At 37.9% G+C, this 27366-nt stretch overlaps 3 protein-coding genes across 4 annotated transcripts; all 3 read left to right on the top strand.

Annotated features, from left to right (window-relative positions):
- Positions 1-3777: 3777 nt before the first annotated feature.
- LOC114526986 (T-cell-specific guanine nucleotide triphosphate-binding protein 1-like) lies at positions 3778-6669 on the top strand. The gene is made up of 3 exons (XM_028548540.1): positions 3778-3883; positions 4738-4873; positions 5481-6669. Exons 2-3 carry the CDS (start codon positions 4746-4748, stop codon positions 5965-5967), a joined length of 615 nt encoding a protein of 204 aa, XP_028404341.1. The 5' UTR covers positions 3778-3883; positions 4738-4745; the 3' UTR covers positions 5968-6669.
- A 225-nt stretch (positions 6670-6894) lies between these two features.
- Positions 6895-12801, top strand: LOC114527002. 2 transcript variants are annotated; one of them, XM_028548564.1, is made up of 5 exons: positions 6895-7068; positions 8561-8895; positions 11453-11507; positions 12207-12418; positions 12757-12801. In XM_028548564.1, the coding sequence occupies exons 2-5, from the start codon at positions 8752-8754 to the stop codon at positions 12778-12780; spliced, it is 435 nt and encodes a 144-aa protein (XP_028404365.1). In that variant the 5' UTR covers positions 6895-7068; positions 8561-8751; the 3' UTR covers positions 12781-12801. The 2 variants fall into 2 exon arrangements, with proteins under 2 accessions (XP_028404365.1, XP_028404364.1); XM_028548563.1 differs by having other exon boundaries at positions 12754-12797.
- Positions 12802-14542: 1741 nt separating this feature from the next.
- LOC114526991 (interferon-inducible GTPase 5-like) lies at positions 14543-19475 on the top strand. Its single transcript, XM_028548545.1, has 5 exons — positions 14543-14687; positions 16447-16943; positions 17034-17217; positions 17714-18279; positions 18830-19475. The coding sequence occupies exons 1-5, from the start codon at positions 14581-14583 to the stop codon at positions 19207-19209; spliced, it is 1734 nt and encodes a 577-aa protein (XP_028404346.1). The 5' UTR covers positions 14543-14580; the 3' UTR covers positions 19210-19475.
- The last annotated feature ends 7891 nt before the right edge of the window (positions 19476-27366 follow it).

The raw sequence follows: 27366 nt of genomic DNA on the forward strand, positions 1-27366 counted from the left end.
CATCTACAAATAGTTGTTAATAAAAGTTTTTACAATTGCCCACGCCAGCAAAAGCCAGTTTTAAAGAAATCAAGTGGCGATATAAAATTATGCTACAGTCTCTGAAAATGATGTTTAGCAGTATTCGGACGAAAACGTTACGGAAAACATTTAGAAAGCGACAAAGCTGGCGAATATGTTTAAACATATTTACAACATATTTAAGAATTGAGTTAACAAAAAATTGAATGAACCGAAAGGCAAGGGCTATTTAGCTTAGGTTTTGAGTTTATACTACATCAAAAATCGAAAAGGAAACGACACAGCATACAACAAAAGCACCCGGAATGGCTCCAAATTGGGCTTAAATAGGCCAGCGTTTTACGAAGCTAACAAAGTTCTTAACAAAGTTCTTAACAAATTTCGATCAATGTAGCGATCTTAATCGACAAGGTCCAGCCAAAGCCGAACATATACAACCAATAAGTCGAGAGGACCTTCAAAAGCTGCATTTATGCATGCACCTTCGTCAACTAAAGAAAACTGACCTATCAATGATTATTGATGCAAAAAGGAATAAATATGTGCCAAAAACAACCGACGAGAGAGATGGTGTGGACGGAGGTAGTATATTTGAGGAGGTAGTATAGTATAGTGTACCGTAACTCCCTTTGATCAAGCATTTGAATCCCATTAATAACAAATACCTGTTTCGACGACCAAAGAGAAGCATTGACAGGTATAACACCAGTATGGTATGACAACATGGTGGTAGAAAAACGTTGTCGTTCGAAACAAAGTGAAAAGAATCTCGAAGGAAGCGAATCTATTCGCAAACATATACAAATCCCTCGATTAGAGCAACGGCAGTTACAGTGCTTGATTGATCTTTGCTTTGAAGCTAAGCATATCATTGTAAGTTGGCATAAGAGCGAGGGCAGTGTTTGCGAAGCTAATATAGAAGAGACATCCCCACAAAGAGACAAATGTCACCATGATTGTCAACTTAACAAATAGATCACATTGAACCGTTGTCTGTTCAGTTATTATGACATCGTTTGTGATAAGAGCAAAAAAGTGGCCAGGAGTCGCCGGGGAGAGTATAACTTATATATATATAGATATAAAATCGGGAAAAAATTCGAATGTAAACATGAGTGAAACATGTTTTTGTTTTCCCGAACACTTGGCAAATTGGTAAAGTCAAAATTTTGCAAATATCACGCGTCACGTGATCTATGGGATTGACGAAATGCTATTGGCTAGCTAAGACACGTGCTCAGCCAAATTGGCTAAACCTAAATCAATTAGGTTTAGCTAAATGTGATTGGCTAACAACTACCTTGTAGCGGCGTTATCTAATAATTAATCGTTATGCTGCGAACTTGTCTGTGATTTCTGGCAATGCCGCTATAATTAAGAATCTGTTGTAGGTTCCAGTTATATATAATATACTATGATGTATAAATACTTAGTAGATCATGCATCCTGCGTTTTGTCTTCATTCTAGACTTAAAGATGACGATAAAGGAGCTGCAGAAGTTGGTGTAAATGAAACAACGACCGAGCCGACGGAATATGTTCACCCTAGCAACCCAAAGATTACCCTCGTTGATCTACCTGGCATTGGAACGCCGAACTATCCTGATCTTCAAACCTATTGCAAAAAAGTTGACTTGGGAAAGTGTGACATCTTTATCATTTTCACTTTTACTCGTTTTACAGTATTTGATTTGGAATTAGCAAAAAAGGTTAAAGAATTGGGGAAAAAATTTTTTCTTGTCCGTACAAAGATCGATGTTGATGTCACCCCCAAAGACGGAAAAAAACGAATCAATGAAGAAGAAACCTTGGATGAGATTAAAAAGACTTTATTCAAATATGTTAGGGATCTGATATCCAGTGAAAATGATATCTTCTTGATCAGTAATTATGATAAAAACAAATGGGATTTCGACCGCCTTATCCAGGCCATCAGCGACGCGTTGCCTGTTCTTCAGAGAGAATGTTTGACGCTGTCTTTAACCAACGTTACCCGAGAATGCCTGAAACGAAAAGCCAGGATTCTTAAAGGTGAGAAACGTTTATTATTTCCTTAAGATGAGATGAGATGAGATAAGATGTGATGAGATGAGATGAGATAAGTTAGCATACTGTTACACCGCCTTTAGAAATCAATTCCTCACGTGCTTTTCTATGCTTGCGGACGCCGATTATTTTTGTTAGTTTCTTACTCAAAAAGGGAAGCTGGAGGTGTATTTTCAGCAGAATGAATTGGTTCTTCTCCGGTATACGAGCGCTGTAAGACATGTTGATACGCAAAATGGTGTTGAGAAAATGGAATCAGAACGAAGTATAAACCTACCCAGAACAGTGGTACCATAGCAACATTATGCCTTTTTATTATGTAGCGCAAGCTGCTGCCGTGGCAGCCATTTCTGCCGGGGCTGGTGCGATTCCAGTTCCAGGATTAGGATTAGCCATCGACACTGCGTGTATTGCAGTTGCCCTCAAATTTTATCGAGATGCATTTGGCCTCCGGAAAACAACTCCAGAAGAGCTTAACCTGTTGAACACTAAGACCAGAGAAGTTCTAATTAGATACCAGCTAACGTCTGTTGTGGAGCTGCTAAAACCTGTTGTAACTAAGAGAATGGGCGTATTACTTGGAGTTGAAGAAGTTTCAAAGTTTATTCCAATTCTTGGATTGGTGATTGCTGGGAGTATATCATTTGCTACAACATTCTACTTTCTCAATTGTTCTATAAACGAAATGGAGGAAGTCGCCTTGGCCCTCTGGGATAACGCCGCCCAACGAGCGGTTCAGGGGGATCCACAGATAACCTGCTAAGACAGTAGGACAAAAATGTTTTACCTGTGGAAGGAAAAAACGTGGCAGCTAGTAACCGATTAATTTCGTTATAGTTTTAAAAATATTTACACATTGCAGCTGTATGGCTGAATTTCATGCAAAATTAAATAATAAAACTACATAGGATAAAATTTAGACCACAGATTGTTTGTGACATGCGTGTTTTACTTGCTCAATTTAAAAACATATTTTTTAACATTATTTTAAAAACCTTCATTATATATGTTATTCTTTTGATTATCTTAATATATATAATTATACGAATTGCTGTCGAGGAATATTGTGACTACGCTCGCCAACACTATTAAATTTTAGGCGAAGAAATCCCAGTTTAATTGTATAAGATTTAACGTAAAACTAAGTATTCACGTATGTTTTACTTTGACTAAGTGTTGTCAAAATGTAATAATTATATACAATATCTTCTATTCTAAAGTGTCAAAAGTGTATAAGCTTATGCGAGCGAACAGCACGGCAACTTCTATGAAAGTAAATAACTCAGGTGTAGCAAATCTCCAGTTCATCACATTTCATCATGAGATGATGAATGAAACTTTAATTCCGGGAACTGATTTGCATGACAATTAAATTCAAAAGGTTACAGGTAATGTTTTTGAAATATCAACAAACGAAGCTTTGCGTTCAGTACGGAGTTAACGAGAAATTAGTAATGTTACGAAAGCTGCGCGTTGTACGAGACTATAAAATTAATTTTTGATTAGACAAGGTAAATTACACTTATTACAGTCCTGACCCTTAGGAAAAAAACACATGCGAAAACCACATGACATGTGGAATTACATGTGAAATTGGAACCATTGAATCACATGTGGTTCACATGTGGTATAGTATCACATATGGTGCACATGTGGTTCACATATGAGCTACATGTGGTTCAATGCATGTGGATCTGGAACAACCACATGTTGTTCACATATCAGAAGCAAATAACGTGAATTTATTTCGTTTTGCCTCAGTCGGGTTAAGTGGCTCAGCTGGCGGGAAGTCTGCGTTTTTCAACACTGCGAGAGGGTAAGCAATATATTTCCTCTTACTTACAGAGGACTTGATAACATTATAACGAATATAAATTAACCTGCGCAAGGGTCTTGCAAACCTACTAACTTTGTCGGATTAGGAGATTTGCCCACAATTTGCCTGGCCGAGAAACAAGGGTTTCCGCTAATTTCATTGAGACGATCAGACGACAATACTTGTAAAAATTTATATCTTATACAAGCTGACAACTACATCACTCCTTTAAACGTTAAAAAACAAAAACAAAGAAAACTTTATGGCACAATTATAATTTTACCAGGTCTGATATTAGCTCAGGCGAGGAAATCGTATACTATATAATTTATAGCGTTTATAATATCGCCAATTAGGGCGCTTTTCAACACTTAGCCTAGATTTTCCAGTTGAAAGCTACAGCATTCCAGTTTATTCCTTTTAGTGATTTGCACCAATGCATAAAGAGCGATGGGCACAGCTAATTCGAAACAGTCAGAACCTGAGTCAAAGAGTGTCATTAAGAAACAGACAGATGACACTTAGAACTATTAGCATCAGAATTTAAGTAAAATATATGTAATGCGATATATTAATACAAAACAGCATGCAATTGAGCAATATAAAAAAACAATAAAACAAGCGAAAGAGACCGCCACTGGTGTCCAATTCAGCTTTGACATAAATCATTCTTTGACATCGACGCCGACAATATCAGGATGAAAATTGGCGATCACGCGTGCCTGCTGCGAACTTTTAGTTTTAGATCTCTCACTCTTTTAATTAGTTGGGTTGACAGGTATCTGTTGTGGCACCAGAATGCTTTTGTGGCGGCTTCGCGAGGTGATTAATAAAAAAGTGTTCAACACTTTTAGCATCTGTGATGGGCATTACCGAATCAAAACAGTCAAAGCCTGAGTATTCGAGGGAAAAACGGAAGGATGGAATAGTGATTTGTGTCACTGGACAAAGTGGCGTCGGAAAGACGAGTTTTATCAATGCATTTAGAGGGTATACAAAAAATTATCTATGCTCGACTTTGATAAATATTAAACAATTATTGAATGAGGTTGAGCAGGATATGAGGAATTATTAAGGCCGAGGTTTGTGTTATCTGCCGAAGCCGAAGGCTGAGGCGGATAACACAAACCGAGGCCTTGATAATTCCTCATATCCTGCGAGAACCGAATTCAATAATTGTTTTATTATTTGCAAAAATTGAACCTTTCCTTTGATGAAGCCATTCGTATTTTCCCGCTTTTAGGTTTTGGCACAAGCCGCATAAATTAGCGTGACGTCATACCGTGCAATAATTTTTTTCATATCTGACGAAGTGACGTCAAACGTGCAATAATTTTTTTCATATCCGACGAAGTGACGTCACTGTCCAAATTTGGGCAGCTGCCGAGCGGATATGACGATTTCGCCAACAGCTGCTGGCCAATCAAAACTCTTGACTCATTTTCAATAAATAATAATTAAACTTGTTGTTATCGTAGAACTTTGTATCAATCTATCAACTCGAGGCGTTGACGAAACTACTCTTGGTCTTGAACATTTCGTAAAGTTGAATAAAACCTCAAATATACGTGTCATGTTTTATTTTCTTGTTGTGTAGACTCTACGACGATGATTGCGAAAATGGTGCAGCTTCTGTTGACGTTGAAGCGACCTTGGAGCCAACGGAATACAAACATCCTTTGTACCCAATGATTAGTTTTGTAGATTTACCGGGCATTGGAACGCCGAGATTTAATGATTTTGAAGCATATTGTAGAGAAATGAGATTGGAGGATTACGACAAATTCCTCATTTTCACTGCATCGCGTCTCACATCATATGATGTGATGTTAGCGACGAAAGTGAAATCTCTCGGAAAACCATTCTTTCTCATTCGTACAAAGATCGATAACTGTCTTTTAGAGTCAAGGAAACGATCATTTAACGAGGAAGAAATGCTAAAAAGTATTAGAAAGTATTACTGCGAAAATATGAAAGATTTGATAATCAGTGAAGACAAAATCTTCCTAATAAGCAATTATAAGAAGGAGAAATGGGATTTCACACGACTGGTTACAGCAATCAGCGAGGAGACACAAAGTTGAGACTATTCTTATCGTATATGAAGGGAAAACAATGTTTGATTGCTTAATATTTAGTTCTCTGTTTGATCTTATGTATGTACTGTATCTATGACATTTTCACTGCTAAACCATTCACATATTAGGAAAAAACTAATAACTTAAGGAATTTATTATACAACATGTAATTTGCAAGTATCTTGAATAGCTCTAAACACGCTAGTTTGTGTCATTTTACAAGAGCGAAATAATGTGTAGAAATAAATTCTGCATGCGGCCTCCCTCTTACTAGAGTGGACAGTTCGAATTGAAAATTGGAGGCACTCAATCTTAAATGGGCAGTTGAAAAAGTAGCGATTTAGGGAGATATTCGCAAACTCAAAATTGAAAACGTAAATTTTTCTCAGATTGTCTACTGCTCTAAGTGGCATTTCATATTCCTCGACGATATTTTTCTGCGGGTTCTCTCCCGGAATCGTTTAACCAAACCTCGAAGTTACAAGAAAGCGGGAGGCGGACCTCTGAAAATTGTTTTGCGAAGTTGAGATATATTTTATTTATCACATATCAAAACTTTCATTAAAGATGCTATTCTTTGATGATCATGAATTGCTGGTCAGAAATATTGTGATTCGCTCACCAACATCAATAATGAGCGATGGAATCTTTGTTGAATTGTATCAGTTTGAATGTAAACTTATATGAATGTACGCGAATTACAAAGTGTAGGCCTATTTGGTCGTACCATACAGCAACTTCTATCAAAGTAATAATTGAAGCGTAGCATATCAGCTAAACACGTCGAGTTCATCACATTTCATCATGAGACGATGAATGGCGTTGATATTTGATTCCGGGAACTGATTAGCATAAGAATTGAATCGAGAGGTTACGGGTAATGCATTTTGAAATATCAACAAACGCAACCTTGCGTTTAGTACAAAGGTTAAAGAGAAATGAGAAACGTTACAAAAGTTGTGTTGTATGAGTCCGAAAATAATTAGAATGCGTGAATCACAGTTCAGAGAACTGACATCAAAAGCAAAAGTTTGGAATTTTACCCACTTTACCTGAGTTAGATCAAGTGGCCTGTGGGAAGTCTGCCTTTGTCAAGGCTGTGAGAGGGTAAGCAATATATTATTATTATTTATTTATTATTTCAAAACTTCATGTACATGAATAACAACGACACATACATAGGCAGGTAACAACAGGGCTATAACACCCTAGCTAAGGCCACCCACCTCTATTTAAAAACGAAAACAGACAGAAGGACAGACGGACGGAAAGAAAGACAAACGGACGGAAATGATCTAATACTAATCATGATCTAACAGCAAGATGAGTCAAGTGACGGTTGGAAGAAGTTTCTGATGGTGTTGCAACGTAGACATATCAATCGCCAGGTTGAATTGATGTCAATGTCGTAGATATTTCGAAGAGCGGAGGTGTATGTAGTTTTAAGGATTGCTTTAAAAGTGTTATATACAGGAATTTCTTTTAGAGGTGTAGGTAAAGTGTTCCAGAGTCTTGAAGCGCGAACAAAGTAGCTAGTTTGAAAGCATTTAGTCCGAGATTTTGGAACTTGCAGATTTGAAGAGCATGAGTTTCTGAGGTTGTTAGGTGGTAGTGTTGGCAGATAGTTTGGTAAATCAATGTCATATTTTCCATAAACACATCCATGTAGAAATAGTAAGTCTTTGATTTCATGCCAGAATATTTCCTCTTCTGCAAAGAAAACCTGATACTATTACAACGAATATGAATTATTCTGAGTAGAGAGGGTCTTGCAAACTCATTATCTTTGTCAGATCAGAAGATTTGTCCACATTTTACAAGGGAGGAACGATCGAGGGTTTCCATAAATCACATTGAGCCACTCAGACAACAATACTTATCGGTGAAAATTTGTATTTTACATAAGCAAACAACAACATCATATTTCTGAATTGCTCGCTCAAAAACCAGAACCAAGGATGACTTCAGGCTACAATAAAGGTTTCAAGGGCTACCTCAATAGGGGTAGGAATACAACAAACGTGATACGAAACCGACAAAGCTTCCAGCAGCATTACAGTATTTTCAGCAAAGGCTCTATACTCTATTTTACCCGGGTCTGATATTAGTTCAGACAACTTTTCCCGAGGATTCCAAATGATTGGTCACTTGTATACTACAGCTAATACCATCGATCGAAACGCTTTCCAACAAGCTGAATTATAGAATGAGTCAAATTACCCATATCATCGACCTTCGTGTAGAACCACATTTAATAGAACTAAAAGCCACCTATAAAAAATAGGTACATCGGCGTACATATTTGTTACACTGTGATATCTGTGTGTAATTGTATGGCTGACGGGGAAACAGGGAGTTGTCTTAGAGAGTTGTTTTTCAGGTGCATCGTTGAATATGGTCTTCACTAATTTAACTAGTTAGTATTGTAAACAATTTCAAGAGCTAAGTATTAAATTTCAAAGATTTATGTGCTTCAGAATAACAGAAATAAGTGCGTTCTTATAGTGTTTGTTTTTTATACAAATTGCTTTTAGATAGATCCGGTTTTGATTGAATGGAGGTGCCATATAAGATTTTCTTACATTTTATATTTTTGTAGTATTGATGACGAAAATGACTATTCAGCCACAGTTGATGTTGTGGAATCAGAATTGGTAAAATTTTACCATTTTCTGAGTTTTATTGCACACAGAGTAACACAACTTGACCTGGAAGCTGCATTATTAGAGAAAGTATAAAAGCTGATGAAAAATATTTTTCCTCATCCGTACTAAATTTGAAATCGAATCAATGTGGGTAAAGAGAAAAAGTGATTTTAAAGAAGAAGAGTTATTGTCCAAGATTCAGATCGAATTATGTCCTGGAACAAAAGGCAATCTCGGTATCAGTAACTACGAACCATACGGATGGGATTTTTTCCTTTTCCCATTAGAGGTACAGTAGGAGGCAAAACTTTGATTCCAGTGACTGTATTTCATTATTTTAGCTGCAGATATTAATTTTCTACAGAAAACCTTACAGATAAGTGAACTAAAAAAAAGTAAATAAGTAGACTGAAAAATACATGCTGCACAACAACTACGAGATGTTATGATACTCATTTAACGTATGTTAATGTGCAAACATGCATTTCATGTCAATGCTTAGTATCCCACTTTTTTGCTCTTGAAACGGCCTTTGTTCTAGCTGGCATAGATTTCACAGGTTTCTTAATGTCGCACGTTCAATACCTTGCCAGCATTCTTCGACCACTTGCCTCAAGTCATCCTAGCTGGTTGGTCTGTGCCTCACCCTTTTCCGGTTAAAACGGTCTTACAAGTGTCCCATAAGTTTTAGATCTGGAATTTGAGGTGGTAAGCTATGAGAACGAGATCACCAGAACGAGTTTGCTTCTAAAAGATTTCTAGCACATAGAAGATGTGCATGTGCTTAGGGTGATTATCATGGATAGTTGTACGCGCGATCATCTTTGTACCAGATGAAATTCCATGTCCTTGAAGAATTGGATGATATACTTTTCTTTAATTAGGCTCCTATTATATCTTTTAATATTGCCAAAGCCAGCATGACCGAAGCAGCTAAAAGTTTGCTTGAGTGGGATTTAGTTTCTTCGAACCTCTTCAAGTTTAGTCGCATACCACCTTTAGAAATTCTTACTTTTTTTGCGATCTTATGAGAAAAGAATCCTTCAATATTTAATGCAATTTTTTGTCCTTGTGCACCATTACTTTGCCCTTTTTCCCACCCATCTTGGGCAATGTAATGTAACGAGAACTTTATTTTGTTATAATCTATATCATTAGGACCAAAACAGTGTGCAATTAATATGGTTTGCAGTACTGAAACACTCGCACGCATGTCTTAACTGGAACACGCTGCCAGGATTTAATACTGGAATTCTACAACGACTGGACTCAAACTTTTGCTCCCTACTGTACGTTTCTCCGCCTTATTATGAGTGTTGTCCCAAATAGGTAAAGAAGCAAACGATTCCGTGCATGACGTGGAATTAGAATTATCGAGATTTTTGAGGGCTGTCAGCGCTGCATTTACAAGCAAAGGAAGCATACCATCAACGTCACAGTCTGTTTGACGTGGCGTCTACAATTCATCCTTGAAATAGGCTAACGAGAATTTTGCTATTTTGCTGCTTTCTTGCAAATTTTTTAAATGCGCTAAAAACTCCAATGTTTAGTTGATATTGCCATCCCCAAGATACGTTACAAATAAGCACTCGCCTTACAGCTGCTTTCATATCATCGATGAAAAAATGCCTCATTTAGAGGCGTTGTACGACGTTGCGGTATAGGACCATTAACAGTAATGGGGGGTAAACATGATGAATATTTCTCATTTATTGACCCAGACTGAAGGGGATTCGGCGAAATATTTTGTCGAAATGTTTAGACCAAATATTTTCGTCAAGAATACAGTTCATTTCCTCCTCAAAATTGCTCGTTTCTTGATTTTAAGAAAACAGCAACACTGTTCTCTCCATTTTATCCCTCGTGCATGTAGTCGGATGCGATGTTCACGATTCATATTCACCATGTAAGTGGTATTTACCGGTGAATATAATAAAAATTTTGTAGCAAATACGAATGTCCTAAGCGAGATACCGTCAGGAATTTTACCTATTACGTGGCAGATATCTAGCTTTCTCATCAGGCAATTTGAATATGAGGTATAAAATTACACAAAATTGAGCAATAAATGACGTGAAACATTGGTAGAATAAAAAACTTTCTTAAATACCGCATATCAACTGGCCCCATATCCAATTTCGTCTTTATCATTCCATTTTCATTCCTCGTTCAGCAATCCATCGACTCTAGAGGCAATTTAACAAGTATAATCTACTTACGAGCTTGGTATTTATGCATCATACAATAATGTCAGTATATTGATTGCATTCGAATCTGACAATATATCAAACAAACAAACCTTTCCCCTTGTGCATAAATACATTAAGAGAATTTGAAATTGCTTCAGTAACATTGAAAGTTTGTGCAATTTCTGAAAGGAACAAATATACTGTACAGGTAAATTCATAGGCATACCAGTTTTATTATGCTGCAGCCTTCGAGCGGCTATTTTCGTCCCACTTTACCTTTTTTGCCCATTTACGTGCGATCGTCGTAAACTTCAACTTTCGTTCTTCTTTCGTAAAATCAGAAAGAAAGTCTGCCCTACTGAAATAATTTAAAATATCGTATGAAACACGCTTCTCTTTTAAATCAGCCGCCATATTCCTTTGCATTTCTAATGAGTGTATTAAACCGCTGGTTTGTGATTGCGGACGCTAAACGTCAAGTATAGAAATAGTATAAAAATATTGTTAACGCTAATGGAAAATCGACAGTGCTTGTAGAATATTTATATCTCCCTAATTACAGACTCGACTAATGGCAATAAAACACTATTCTTGGCGTCTGTTCTCGCTCACGGGCCTCGTTCAATGTTTTCACCAGCAAAACTAACATATTTGCAGATGCGGTATGTACAAGCCGGACACACCTCGCTACATGCAATATGTTTGATTTCGGGTAAGAACTACTTGCAACTCCAACACTAAAGCCAGTTTTCCACCAGCGATACTTTTCGCGCGAAGCGACATTTTACTTTTGTTTCAGAGCTCTCAACTGCAACCATCTGGAACAAATTGCTCAAATACAAAGGAATAAAGTCGCTTCGCGCGAAAAATATCGCTTGTGGAAAAATGGCTTAAAGCTCGGGTTAGAAAAGTGAATTCCATAAAGTAAAACTATTCATGAATCTAATAGACCGTTATTTTATCACTTGCCCCTTATGATCTTCTTAAGTATTTTCGGTTCCCTGTATACAAAAACAAAGACATGCATGCATGATCAATTGACAAAATGCCTGGAATTAAAATATTCGACTTCTTGTTGAAAAGCTGTGATCTCATACATTCCTGCATCAGATGCCAAAAGTAAGGAGTGTTTTCTTTTCGTCATTATTGAATTAGCAATTAGATATTATAATGCTGAAACGCTATAATGAAACTGTTGCTATAGTTATATGATAAGTATCGGGGGCAGCCACAAATTAAGGGGGAAATGATGCTTACCTTAAGGAATTATACATTTTCATATGAACTCTATGAACACAATAAATTTAATATGCTGAGCCAGAAAACGTTTTCAGAATGCTGTTGCCTTTTCTTACTATTGACTATATGATTATATGGTAGTTTTACTTAGGAAAACAACTTTGTCGTTTAGAACGCAAATGGCTGGTTGCGCTAAGGTCTGTCGTAAAGAAAATTGGCCCTGTAGAAGAGTCGTACACCTACGATCCGGAGTTTATTCGTCAAGTAGTAGAGTTTTACTTGAGAAAACTCGGATTTCCCACTAAAGATTCTGAAGAATTCAAAGAAATGTTTACATTGCTCCAAAGAGATGCGCTCAAGTTTTACTTGACGAGTGATGCAGAGGTATAATCTTGCCTGGAAAAGCACAATCGCAATTGCAGCGAGAGACCATTACCCGTAATACGACGCTGCATAAATTTATATTTTAGCCATGCAGCTTCTGCGAATTTTGTGGACTTCGTGCTTAGGTCAAATAAACTCAAAATATCCTCAAATAATGCCTAATGCATTGATCAAGAATGACTCGCAGAGAAAAATCTATTGCATGGAAAGTATTGGAGTTATTTCCACATTTGCAAGATACAACCCCCGGTTTGACGCAATGCTGGAAAGCAAATCTGGCAGAGGCTTCCTCAATTTTCTCTCTCCCTAGCCCTCGCCCGCGTTTCTAATTTCAGCAGCAGCGGTCATCTTTAAAAATCTAGCACATTTGCATTCGAAGCCTCTGCGGAGGAGAGAGCTGAAGAGAGATGTAAGAGTATTATTTGAATTCTGACTTATCCACCTGTAATATTCTCTCTATATATTATTAAACCCTTTTACAACACTTTCTTATACGTTTCTTATCTATAATCCTAACCTTAATTTGTCTTGTCAAATAATGTCATCAATAATGTTATTACATCACTCTCCTTTTTGAGAAAGTCTATTTCTACAATAATGGGTTACCGTATTTTTGCGGTGCTCTTCCGTCTCTCGCTGATCTCAAAGTCATATTCGCTGGAACTTCGAGTGTCGATTGAGAATTGTCACCAAATGGGCTTTCCTGAAAGTGGTTCAAACGAATTTAAAATGCTCTCCATTGCAGGAAAAAGTAAACAAATTTGAGTTATCGCCTGAACAGATGTTGACGAATGGTTTTGATCGGAAAGGCATGATGACGAAAGGCATTTGATCCAGGAAACGAGCACATTACTAAAAGTTTTGGTCCACTTATTCTTACTAATTCCCCGCTGAGATTCGTTTATTGGTTCCTGAATCTGGTGTTGGACGAAATGGAGAAAATGCAATGGCAATATGCGACCAAGAGGCGACAAGGAAGGATGATGAAGACTCCGAATAAACCAATCCTTTCCACAGTATGGCCTCAAAGTATTTCAATATGAAAATGAACATTTGACATAGAGATGCTTTTTTGTTGAGTTTCCAAATGAACTGGTATTTCCTGTATTGCTGAAATTTTAATAATTGCACTGGACTAAACGAAAGGATTTGTTAAACTTTAACAGAGTTTATAATAGTTACTGGTTCTCTAAAAAATACCAACACAATAGTACTAAATAAAAATATTAGAAGGATTACTGCTTCAATATAGAGGTGTTTAACAATTAAAACTTTCATTCGGGACGTTTGCGACGGAGGAGTAGTACCGGCCCAGGTATTTAGCAATATCATTATTCCATAATATCGCTACGATTAATGTATCGATGAACGTGTTTGTACTGATGATGAGATTGATTTAATCAGATCGCCATTTTGAAATGTTGTAACGTAGCCAGTCAGAAGATTTCATCACTCTATAGAAATCGCGTTATATACATTTAAATGTTATTTTTTAGGAAATTAATTGTTGTAATAGAAAATCTGCCAATGTATACCAAAATTAAATTTGCCGGAGTACATGGCTGGACTAGCGATGCTATAATATAACAATAGAGTTGATGTTCTCCGGCGTAAAGGTGTTTTTAGTCTGACTCTGAACTCATTTGGCATCAGAACTGATTAACTTAGATCAGCGGGCTAAGATATATTTCAGCCTGGCAAATTTATTATTTTAGCCCACAAAATACACCGCAATGCCCGCCAAAGGTATAATAATTTATGTGATGATTCTTTTACATGCAGTATATTGTTTGGCCTCTATCCTAAAAATCAACAAACTCCTACTCATAGAAGGGTGAACAACAAACAACAATGCCCAGTCTACCCTTAAAAATTCCTATAAGATTGCAAGATGTCAATGTTTTGTAAATTATGAGTGATTCAATCCGCCAACATTAATTGCTGTTTCCAATCATTTTTATGTTATGTACCTGTTGAAAAGCCGTATATGGTAATGATAGAACGTTCTACTGATATTTTAATACGAAACAAACAATAACGAATAATTTTTCCAGGAAGTCATTAGCATAAGAATTGTAGCTATAGAGACCACGGTTGATGCATTTGCAGCGAACGCCGTTTCGATTTCTGCTAAGCCTCTTTGTACGAGAACAAATTATACTATGGGTACATCGGAGTCAAAAGAAGACAGAGATAAGGAATGTGTCAAATTTGCCTTAGTTGGATCAAGTGGTTCTGGGAAATCTGCCTTTGTCAACGCTGCGAGAGGGTATTTCAATATTAACTTTCTCTTTTCCTAAACGAGAAGCTCAAATAACATCATGATTATACATAACTTCTTTGTGATTAAATTGCCATTGGTAGAAGAATATCGCTGGCTTTTTATGCCCAATGGTATAATGTATGCCTACTCGAATAATGAATGTACAGCATGCTCAGTAGTTCGTTCATCGTGCAACTGAAACATATTAATGGAAATAACATTGCAACGTGTTTCTATTAAGTCGGTAGTTTCCATAAATCAATTCTGAAACAACCTTAGACGATCAGTGCAAAAGCCACTATTGATGTTATTGCAATCAATATATAAGTGTACATTTCTCGACTCGAGTGTTGCTGAGCGGAATTATGTTACATAAATAATAATCTACATAGCTAATTCCGAAATCAATATTATGTATGATATACGCCTTTATCTGCTAAGGTGAAAGTATACATTTAAGCCCCCCATAGACGGGCAAGTTTTCGTTGACAAGTTTACCCTCCCAAGTTTTATTTTCTCGTGTGTACGCAAAAATATGAGCCATGATAAAATGAGTATACGACCAAATCTCAAAACAAACAGAAATGATAAAACTTCAAATTTTAAGTCACCCCCGCTCGATCGGTGAACTGATCCCTGCCGCGCAACTCCTTGTCAAGTTTTCCTTGACGGCCGTACACACAAAGTCATAAGCATTTTTCCTTGCATGTTGAAAGCTGTCATGACTAGCTTTTGAACAAGGATCTTTGTCAAGGAAAACTTGTCAATTTTTTCGCGTACACACGAGCAAAAAAAAAATCGGCAAGGAAAACTTGTTAAGGAAAACTTGCTCAGTACAAAAGTCAATATTCATACTGATATTATCGTAATCAATGTATACTATTAACAACTGCGGACGAGATTGATCATGTGACATAAATAGCATGTAAAATTATAGGAATGTATAGGGCTTACAATTTGTAGACACACTTCCTACCGCGGCAGGCAATGAGGCCACCCATTAATGCAAAGAACTGTTTGCCAAACTCCATGTAAGCACGTTATATTGAAGTGACGATGTAATAGCTAGCGTCAACATCACATTGTTACCTCAAAGAGAATATATCATCATAAACTGCATACTTGCGCCACCTTAAATGCAGATAAAATAGCCGATATCGTAGGAACTGCAGACTGGTTGTTTTAGAAGTAGATTCGTAAATTTTAGCGGTTAATACAAAATAATAAATGCATTCAATACAAAATATAATTATATTCGTATGCAGGTTTTTTATAGCGATTTATTATACCTGACAAAGTGCCTTGAAATTTTGAAAAGCGCCTTTTTTTTTACTAGTATGCTGTAACCCAAAATAATTCCAATTCCAGCACTTAATTTTTGCGCTCATGCATGTTTAGTTTTTCTAAACATTGCAACCATTTTGCATTAACTTTGTTTATCATTACTCGATTGCGTAGCATTTCTTTATATTATTATTTCATGTCTGTCCGTGCAAATGAAAATTCCGCAAAAATTCATTCAACATAAACCAAACCACATAGAACACATCCGGAATTTTAAGACTCGTGGGTCCCCCCGATTGACACAAGTCGAGCTGGACCTGATTGCGGTCACTGAAGAGAATTATGCGAAATTAATAAATTCAGGCCCAAAAATAAATATTATTAATCCCAGACTTTCAAAATAAATAAGATATTGTGTTAGGCGCACGCTGATAGCCTTAGACTTTATTTTAAGAAGTTTGCATTTTTCATTTCCTTTCAGAATTGATGATGACGACGAAAAGGGAGCAAGTGTAGATATTGTGGAAACAGGAAAAAATGCCTATGAATTTATCAATCCCGAAAATCCTCATGTCAGTTACTGGGATACACCTGGATATGGTACATCAAACTATCCAAATCTTCAAAAGTATTGGAAGGAGTGTGAATTGCAAAAATTTGACACATTTCTGATTTTTATATCTCTCAGAGTTACAAAACTTGATCTAGAGTTGATAAAAAAAGTAAAATCTGCCAAAAAGTCATTCCTCATCATCCGCACCAAAATTGATATCGAATCCAGATTATTACAGAAACGTAAGAATCCGGTTAAAGAAGACGAATTCTTGGAAAAAGTCCGGGATTATGTGCATAATAAATTGAATTTGGATTCTTCCTCAAAAGACAGGACATATCTCATCAGCAACTATGATCCATACAAGTGGGAATTCTTTCAACTGATACAAGCTATGAATAAAGAGTTCTCTCTTCCTGAAATGGGTAGGTTTCACTAAATATTCTCCGACTATTTAATACAGATTTTCTTTCAAACTATTTGATGATACTTAAATAATTTATTGTTTTATATAGCTACATGGCAGCAGTTTTTTGTAAATAGAATGATGAGATCTGCCAGGGCGTTTAAGTTTAAGGGGATTGAAGCTGCACAAAAGCTGGTGAAAGAAGTCAATAAATGGAAAGGAGTAAAAATAAAGGTTGCTATAGTTGGACAATCTGGTTGCGGCAAATCGAGTTTTGTGAACGCCATTAGAAGGTAACATTATGACAATATCGTTATATTGTCCGGACATTTGTCTGTATTTTTCAATTTTTCGATTTCTATTTTCCAAATTATTTTCCTCCATATACCTAGGACAGCGATAAACCATTTTTTTGAGCCAGTTGTGATTCTATTACTAAAATAGATTTTTGTATTATATTTCGTTAGCATATGCTAAATATGACTGAAAAGGGTGAGAAAGGAAACCAATCAAAATTGTGTCAACGGTGTAAAAAAGTTGTTATAACTATAATTAGTAGAAACAATTAAAAATTTGCTAGAACTTAATGGTACGGAACTGAAAAATATCAATCACATGCAGTGTAAAAACGGATAGTTGAAATCCAATTGCATATCAAAATTGGTTTTCTCAGATGCATTTGTATTCTAACAAAATTCATTTGGTAAATCCCGGTGAACAAAATAAAATTACTAAAATACCGGTTAAAATAAAAATTCTGTTAGAGACTATTATCCTTTGTTTCTTTAGTGTGAAAGACGACGACCCAAATGCAGCACAAACGGGAGTGACCGAAACGACAATCAAATCTACTCCGTATTCTTATCCACATAATCCCAACATAACACTTGTAGATTGTCCAGGTATCGGTTCACCGGATATTCCCGATGTCGACACATTCTGCACCTCCGTCAAAATTAAGGACTTTGACGCATTTATCATTACGACTGCTGATCGATTTGGAAATATCGATAAAGACCTAGCAAAGAAATTTCAAGAGAATGCAAAGCCTTTTTTCTTTATTCGCACAAAAATTGATATTGACTGCGAAAATGAAAAAAAAAAAGGAAACACCGAGAACGAAACGCTGGAGAAGATTAAAGCAGATTGTTTTGTAAGTTTAAAATCAGCAGGGGCGCCATTGGAAGACAACGATATCTTTCTGATCAGTAATCATGACCCATTGAAATGGGACTTTAGCCGCCTTACGGAAGCACTCAGTGATCAACTGCCTACTCGTATAAGAACTGCCTTTCTTTTTACCATGTTCACGTTTTCGGAAAAAACTCTAAGAAAAAAGGTCGAAGTCCTCAAAGGTATGTGTCTCAAGGTTTTTCTGTATTTCACATCGCCTACCCTAGGAAAAATCTTGTGCAGCTTAATTAGGCAGCTACGTACACTTTATTCAACCAAATTCACAGAATGGCAAAGTAGCATAATCATACTGAGGCAACGAAAGCTGTTTAAGCGAGAGGAGTACACGTGGGTGTAATAGGGGGCAAAATGTTTGCAGAATTTTTCACGAACTCTTAATTACTTGCTACATTAGAAAAACCAGAAATACATACTAGATATAACGTGGCTATTAATTCATCCGAAGAAATAAAATTGTCAAAAACCTGACTGTTCGCTGTTTATACACAAGCAATATTTATTTATATTTCATTTTAAAAAAAAATTCGGCTGAGTTTAAAAGGTCATAATATCGCGTGATGTGACGTGGAATCACGAACTTCGAAACTTGCTATATAATAATATGATTTAAAAGATGCAAACAAAAAGTCTATAGTTAAAAGACGCGTTTAATAGTCACATGATTGATATTTATGTATTTATATAGTAAATATCTTCTTTTCTTTCTTTCAGAACGAGTATGGATGGCTATACTTCATTCATTTATTGCACAAGTATACGACAATATCACTTTGCAACACTCTTCTGATTTTATCATTAGTAGGATCGCGTTTTACAGATCTCAACTTGGTTTTCCCGAGGAAGACTCCATGGAATTTAAAAACTTTTCACCTGCTCGCCAAAATGACTTCCGAAAATTTTTTATTAAACCTGGTGTAAACGTGATAAATTGGTTAAAAAATTTTGATCATGCTGATTTTGACCAATCACATCTGAGCGTCAACGCAGAATCATATAGATTTCTGCGTAGATCAATGCATCATATTTTGGATGAAATGGAAAAGGTTGCAATAGAAGTCATGAAAGAGGCAACAAATTTGGATAGATTTTGACTGTTAATCGTAGTTTGAAACTAGAAAAAAGGATGTATGGACATGGATTTACTATAAATAACTCTTGTTACATGGCAGCAACGGCTGCATGCACTATGTATATGCACCGGTATAATACTCTCACTCGTGCATTCAGTTTAAACAATCTATAAAAGTGATATAATTAATGCTCTTAGTTAATTAAGTAAGAAATCGCATGAAAAGTATCAAATCGTAGCCCGGAAAAGGTGTAGCTTCTTTACTTTCGGTAAAGCATTCAACTATATAATTATATGCAAATATAACTTAAACATATATGCTGTATCACCCGACACGGTGATGACATCACTAGTACTTGTAGCACAGTAAAACCTAATTCTACCAAATCACCACAGACATCCGGGTTATCATGAGATGCGCACGCACCGCCGTGGATCAGTGCATTGTTTATCGCCGTTGGATTCGCATGTGTTCTACATTTCTACGGGAATTTTTGTTTTAAAATCGTTCGATTTTGTTCATTTTAGCAGGTAAGTTAACTTTCTTTTATCCGCTTGTTTAGCGTGGCTAATTTTGTAGACGAGATCTACCTATACAAATAAAGGTTCAACCCGGTTTTGTGACGAGTCACATTGCCACGTGTGTACAGGACGTGTCCTGTTCTATACTTTTTCCACGAGAATAAGACGTGTCTTTCTTGGTTTGGGCATTGTTTCGCCCGTTGATAGAGGCACTCTATCTTTCTGTTTAGATTATGGAGCAATCTACCGTTGAGTCCGGTACCGACCTTGGGAGCGGTACATCTTTGCCTCAATTTAAGGCTTTGTTTAAAGAGTTGTTAGACGAGACTAAAAACGACATTTTAACTCGAGTCCAGCAGAACATTGATCAAGTCTATTCTGATTTTGACATGGTCGCTATTGATGATGAAGCCATCGCAGGAATTTCCGATCCTGGGCTCACTGATAAGATCGACAGCTTTGTGCAGCCAGCACAGGATAGTCCTAGTGTCGAGGGATCTTTTCAGACCTTAGCCGAAGAGTTTTCTGTAAATGAGCGCGCGTCTGCTCCAATCGCAGCTGGTTTAGCTGAAATTGTTAATGGGCTTTTAAAAGATAAGCTGCCCAAAGAGAAACTGCAGGAATTGCAGCCTAAGTATGTCCGGCCAGAAAATTGTCCGACGTTGGTTTCTCCTAAAGTGAATAAGCAGATTTGGCATCAAATGCGGCAAGATACTCGCAATCGTGATTCTGCTATTCAGAAAGCTCAGGGACTGATGATCTCCGGCCTCTGTGCGGTTCTTGAAGTATGTAATTCTGCTGGTGGAGACCAGAAACGTGTGCTAACTCATGCAGCTGTTTTGCTGCTGGCAGCCAATCGAGAAATTAACTTAAAGCGCCGCGATTTAATTCGCCCTGATTTGAACAAACAATATGGATCATTGTGTAACCCATCTGTCGCCATTTCTACAACTTATTTGGCGATGATCTTAGCAAGGAAGTAGAGGAGGTGAGCAAATCTTATGCTTGGCAGTAAAGTCACTTCCGCACCACGTTTTGAGCCCTATAAAGTGTCCAGTGGACGAGGTATACGTGGACGTGGTCGATTTCATCAGAGTGCAGGACGCGGAAGAGCGAGGTCTTTTTTAGGCGGCGGCCGGGGGCTCACCCGTCCCCCATCCTCAATGTCCAAGACCAGCAAGAGTCAGTAGGAGTGACAAAACAGGTAGGTCAACGTTCTATTTCTTCTATCATTACCAATCAACCCACTTTTTCAGCTGGGGGTTTAAAGCATTGTGTCAAGGCATGGACAGAAATTACTTCAGATCCATTTGTTTTGGATGCTGTTACACATTGCCACATTGAATTTAATTCTTTACCTGACTCAGCCATTAGTAAATCTAGACCTTATTTTACTTTTAATTTAACGGAGCAAGAACTAATTGATTCTGAGATTGCCAAGTTCTTACAGAAAGGGATAATTAAGCAGTCCTTTTCAGAACCTGACCAAGTTGTTTCACCTATCTTTATTACCCCAAGAAAGATGGATCTTCTAGAGTCATCTTCAATCTTAAAGGTTTAAATGAATATGTGTCCTATCATCATTTTAAGATGGATACTTTGGACACTGCTATTAAGCTCATGAGACTGGGTTGTTTCATGACTTCCATTGATCTAAAGGATGCTTATTATTCTATTCCGATTGCACCTGAATGTCAAAAATACCTGAAATTTATTTGGAAGGAAACACTTTATTGTTTTACTTGTTTACCTATGGGTTTATCTAGTAGTCCTAGAATATTCACTAAGGTTATGAAGCCGGTTTTTGCCACGTTACGGACCCAGTGGGGACACACTTGTTTAAGTTATATTGATGACTCTCTGTACATTGAAGACACACAGCAGGAATGCCTTCAGGCTACTTTACATGCTGTACAGCTTATTAGTGATTTAGGTTTTAAAATTCACCCGGATAAGTCTGTTCTTGTTCCAACTCAGTGTATCGAGTTTCTTGGGTTTCTCTTAAATTCTGTCACTATGACAGTAACCCTTACTCCTTTGAAAAGGGATAAATTGATCCAGATGTGTCAGAAGTTTCGACAGCCAAATATTGTTTACTATTCGTCAGGTTGCATCCCTAATTGGATCCTTAGTTTCCTCCTTCCCGGGGTTGAGTTTGGTCCGCTTTATTATCGCCAGTTGGAGGCAGATAAAGATTCTCATTTGAGAATACATCTTGGTGATTTTGATAAATTAATGTCTCTATCGTCGGATAGTTTAGAAGAGTTAACGTGGTGGATAACTACCATCCCCACGGCCAGCAAGAAAATTTGTCACCCCCAGCCGGATATTGTCTTACACACAGATGCATCCGGCGTCGGCTGGGGTGCAACACTGGACAACGGGCTAAGTACTTCCGGTGTCTGGTCTAATGCTGAAGCTCATCGCCAATTAATTTTCTAGAATTACAGTCGGTTTATCTAGCGCTCTCGTCTTTGTTAAATAATGCTAGTCTTGTTCATATTCGTGTAATGTGTGATAATATGACCGCAGTGACTTATATTAATGAAATGGGTGGTTGTAAGTCTGCCCATTGCAATTCTGTTGCTAGGCTAATTTGGAATTGGGCTATTTCTAGGGGTATTTGGTTGTCAGCTGCTCACATTAGTGGCACTAACAATGTCGATGCTGACCACTTGTCTCGAAATCTTAATTTAAATCTGGAGTGGATGTTATCGAAAGACGTTTCAGACTATCATTAACGTCTTTGGTCGGCCTGACATAGATTTATTTGCTAGTCGTTTAAACACTCAACTTGCCAATTACGCCTCTTGGAAACCGGACCCACAGGCGAGCTTTATAGATGCCTTTTCAATTAAATGGCATAGTTTCTTTTATGCTTTCCCGCCTTTTTGTCTTGTCTCTAGGTGTGTCCAAAAGATCATTCACGACAAGTCAACAGGAATCCTAGTTGTTCCGCTATGGCCCACACAGCCCTTCTTCTCGGTCGTTCTCAGTCTTTTGGTGGAGACTCCGCGGATATTCAACGTGACTCCACAGAACCTAGTCCATCCCACTCTGGAGGGGACGCATCCTCTACAAGGTCGACTGCAGTTAATGGTCTGCAAATTATCCGCAGATCATTACAGGACGCAGATATTCCGACAGACATTGTCGATGTCATCATGCAGTCGTGGAGAGACGCGACCCACAAAGCAATACAGCCATTACATCGCAAAGTGGATACAGTTTTGTGTGCAAGGGTCGTGTGATCCTCTGCGGCCAACTATAAAGGCCCTTTTGATGTTTTTGCATACACTTTTCAAGGGGGTATGAGTTATTCCTCGCTTAATACGGCTCGTTCGGCTGTATCTACCTTGGATTTTACGCTTGATCGCAGCCCCAACCAATCCCTGTTGGTCGTCATTTCCTCGTATGTAAATATCTCAAAGGCGTTTTCAATGTGGTTAAACCTGTCCCGAAATACCGTTCCATTTGGTCGGTTGATCCTGTCCTCGACTATTTGGTTACATTATGGCCGTTACGCGATTTGTCCCTAAAGGACCTTACACTCAAATTGGTCTTATTGGTTGCTCTAACGACGGGCCAACGGTGTCAGGCGTTGACCTTTATGGATATCTCAGCGGATTACATGGTTAAAACAGTGGATTGTTATCGTTTCGCCCTTACTGCTCACCTTAAACAGGACCGTCCGGGGTCGGTGTTTGGAGACTTGTGTTTATATCGGTATACGGTTAAAGAACTGTGTGTTTATGAAACTTTGGACTGTTATTTAAACGTTACGAGGAATTTGAGGTCCTCTACCAGTTTGTTTGTGTCTTATATTAAGCCTTATAGTGCTGTAACCACATCGACCATTGGGCGTTGGATAAAAACCTTATTGGGTAAAGCCGGAGTGGATACAAAGCAATTCTCTGCTCACAGTACTAGGAGCGCAGCAACTAGCAAAGCGGTTGCTACTATCCCAGTGGACGTAATTTTAGCCACCGTTGGGTGGAAACAAGAGTCTACTTTTCGTCGTTTCTACAATAGACCAGTTGCAGTCACAGACCAAATGAGTCGAGCCATTTTGCACGAGTAGTTTAATTTTTTGTACGTGGTGGTCGTTAATTAAACTTCTGTTGTTATTTTTCTTGCATATGTGTTTTTCCCATTTTGTGTTCCCGGCTTTGAAATCTCATGGTAACCCGGATGTCTGTGGTGATTTGGTAGAATTAACAATTAAACGAGACTTACCTAAGTTGAAGTTTGATTACAATTCTGCCAAATCAGTACAGTACAGAAGGGTTAACATGCCCGAAGTTCCCATAATTTTCTCCCGGCCCATATTTTACCTCAGTGTGAGACGATGGTTATCGTCCTTCCTCATTAGCAGGGTCGTTCTTTTGTTTGTTTATACGTGAACACAAAACGTTTCTTTTCGAAAGCTGATCCACGGCGGTGCGTGCGCATCTCATGTTAACCCTTCTGTACTGTACTGATTTGGCAGAATTGTAATCAAACTTCAACTTAGGTAAGTCTCGTTTAATTCTTAATTCTACCAAATCGTAGTTACGTACTTCCGGTTAACATGAGATGCACGCGGTGTGTTGTCGTGAGTCAGTACCAGTTGTGTAGTCGTGCTGTTAGGACGTTTTTTGACTGGAACTTTGGATATCTTTTGGAATATTATATAATAAATGTTTGCACTATTTTCTTGCGTTATTTTTTACTAATACTGTTATTACCCCTTTTAGATCTAACGAGTTGATAAATACAAAGCCATTGGCATTCATTATCGCCACTTTATCAGCCTGTTAACGGCCATATGCAGTTGAGTGTTTTATAGCCTCACTCATATTAGGCTTTTGCTGAAGGCCGTGGGAAAGAAAGTCATAGTTTCCCATTTAAGTCAACCTTAGGCAATGCCACATGCACGGGAAAGAAATTTATAGTTTCCCAGTTATAACCTCACGGGAAAGAAAGTGATCGTTTCCCCTTTACATAGGTTATATAGCATGACTTGGTATTAGTCATGTGTGACGAATCATTTCAGGATATCAGTGATATATTTTTTCGGTTTTCAGTGACAGAAACCTCTTTCGGCGAAGCTTGTATACCGGACGGGCAACCAACACCAAAAGCTTTCATGCCCAACGAGTTGCAGGAGTCTACGGCCAACATGATGTCAGAAATGATGGCTCAAATGAAAGACGATATTTTCAAGCAATTCGAACAGTATGTCGTCGGCGATGAAGTGTGCGATGAAAGTGAGGAGACAATTAATGAGTCACACTCGACTGAACTCCAAACGACTGATGCTACTGAAGACACAGTGAGCTCGTTTGACGAATTGGCAGCTGAATTTTCTACAGCGGATAAAACAGCGCCAGCAATTGACGAAAAATACGCCAAGGTTGTCCGTGATCTTGTTACAAACAAATTACCTAAATTGAAAATCGAAGAGTTACTTGAGAAGTATCTTCGACCAGATAACTGTCAATTGCTTGTAACGCCAAAAGTTAACAAAGTTATTTGGCACCAGCTTAAGCAAGGGACTAAAACAGCGGATAGCTCCATGCAAAAGTGTCAGAAATTATTTATGTCATCCATTTATGCTATTATTCAAGCTTGTGGAAAGTCAAACGGGGAGGTTAGAACGATTCTAACCCATGCCCTCGTTCTCGCCTTGTCGGGCAACAGAGAATTTAATAGAATAAATGAATTGATTAACAAACAACCACCTTTTATGGCTGGGCAACTAAGATCCCATCTTGAATATTGGGAAAGAATTACTTCAGACCCGTTTGTATTAAGTTGTGTGACTAATTATAAAATTGAGTTTTGATTATGAACCAACAGGACATAGCTTTAATTTGGAATATAAATTATCACAACCGGAACAACATGCTGTTGATAAAGAAGTTACCGAGTTTTTATCCAAACATGTTATTGAACATACAGCGCACGAGCCTGGTGAGGTTATTTCACCTGTTTTCATTCGACCAAAAAAGGAATCAGCAAATTTCGAGTGATTTTTAATCTTAAGAAACTTAAGGAAGCTGTTACTTACCGAAAGTTTAAAATGGACACATTAGAAACTGCTGTGAAAATGATGAAACCTGGCTGCTTTATGACGACTATTGATTTGAAAGACGCATACTATTCTATCCCAGTTATACCAGCAGATAGAAAATATCTTAAGTTTTGCTGGCGCGGAGTACTCTATCAGTTTACAGCATTACCAATGGGACTAACGAGTAGCCCGCGCATTTTCACTAAAGTTCTGAAGCCTGTGTTTGCAACTTTACGATCACAATATGGCCACTCGTGCCTAGGTTATATTGATGACTCCATTTATCTCGAGGATACTGTTCAATCATGCCAAGATGCTACGTTTAATGCCACTAATTTGTTTGTCCAATTGGGGTTCGTGCCACACCCTACCAAATCAGTTTTTCAGCCAACCCAAAGTTTGGAATTTTTGGGGTTTTTGTTAAGTTCTCTTACTATGACGGTTTCTCTCCCAGAAAAGAAAATCACAAAATCATAGCTACATGTTTGCAATTTTTACGAGCAAAACGGTCTACCATACGAGAATTAGCCTCCCTCATTGGTACTCTGGTCTCTACGTTTCCAGGAGTTGAATTGGGCCCTCTATATTACAGGGGGCTCGAGCGATTTTGATGCCAAAACCTGTTTATCACAAGCTAGTATTGATGAACTAAATTGGTGGGTTTCCTCCCTTCCGACAGCGTCACGAACTATCGATCATGGTATACCTAACATTGTTATGTCAACTGACGCTTCCCATCTAGGTTGGGGTGCTATAGTTGGCACAAACACAACACAGAGACTTTGGTCCGCACAAGAAGCTGTAATTCACATAAATGTTTTAGAACTGTTAGCCATAAAATTTGGTCTACGGTCACTGCTTCATGCAACTCGAAATCAACACATCCGCATCGAATCAGATAACACCACAGCGGTCGCTTATATAAATGGAATGGGAGGATGCAAATCTATAGAGTGTGACACTGTTAGTAAAGATATTTGGTTATGGGCAATAGCTCACAATAACTGGTTGTCCGCTGCCTTTACTCCGGGGAAACAAAATATTATTGCTGATAAACTTTCGAGAGAATTTAATATCGCCTTAGAGTGGACGTTACACTCGTCCAAGTTTACCCGAATTGCTTGGCATTTCGTTCAGCCGGATGTTGATTTGTTTGCCAGTCGATTAAATAGACAAACGGAAGTATATATCTCATGGAAACCGGATCCTCATGCATCCTTTGTTGATGCTTTTTCGGTAAATTGGACCAGGTTCTCTAACAGTTATGCCTTTCCACCATTTTGCTTAATTGCTAGGTGTTTGCAAAAAGTTGTTCAGGAGAAGATTACCATGATCATTGTTGTGCCAGTGTGGATCACTCAGGTATGGTTCACCAGACTTTTAAGTTTGTTAATCGAGTGCCCCCGATTTTTCAGGGTAACGGCGAATGTTCTATTCAATCCTCTGCACGGTCACATTCACCCTCTGAGCCCCAAATTACTGTTAATGGCATGCAAAATATCAGGAACAACATCCTTGAATGCAGCGTTTCTCCGCCAGTTGCCGACGTCATCATGTCATCATGGAGACCAACTACTCAGAAACAATACAACGTCTACCTCA

The sequence above is a fragment of the Dendronephthya gigantea genome, unplaced genomic scaffold, assembly GCF_004324835.1.
Source record: "Dendronephthya gigantea isolate DGI-Jeju-01 unplaced genomic scaffold, DenGig_1.0 000042F, whole genome shotgun sequence".
In the NCBI taxonomy this organism is placed as follows: Eukaryota; Metazoa; Cnidaria; class Anthozoa; order Malacalcyonacea; family Nephtheidae; genus Dendronephthya; species Dendronephthya gigantea.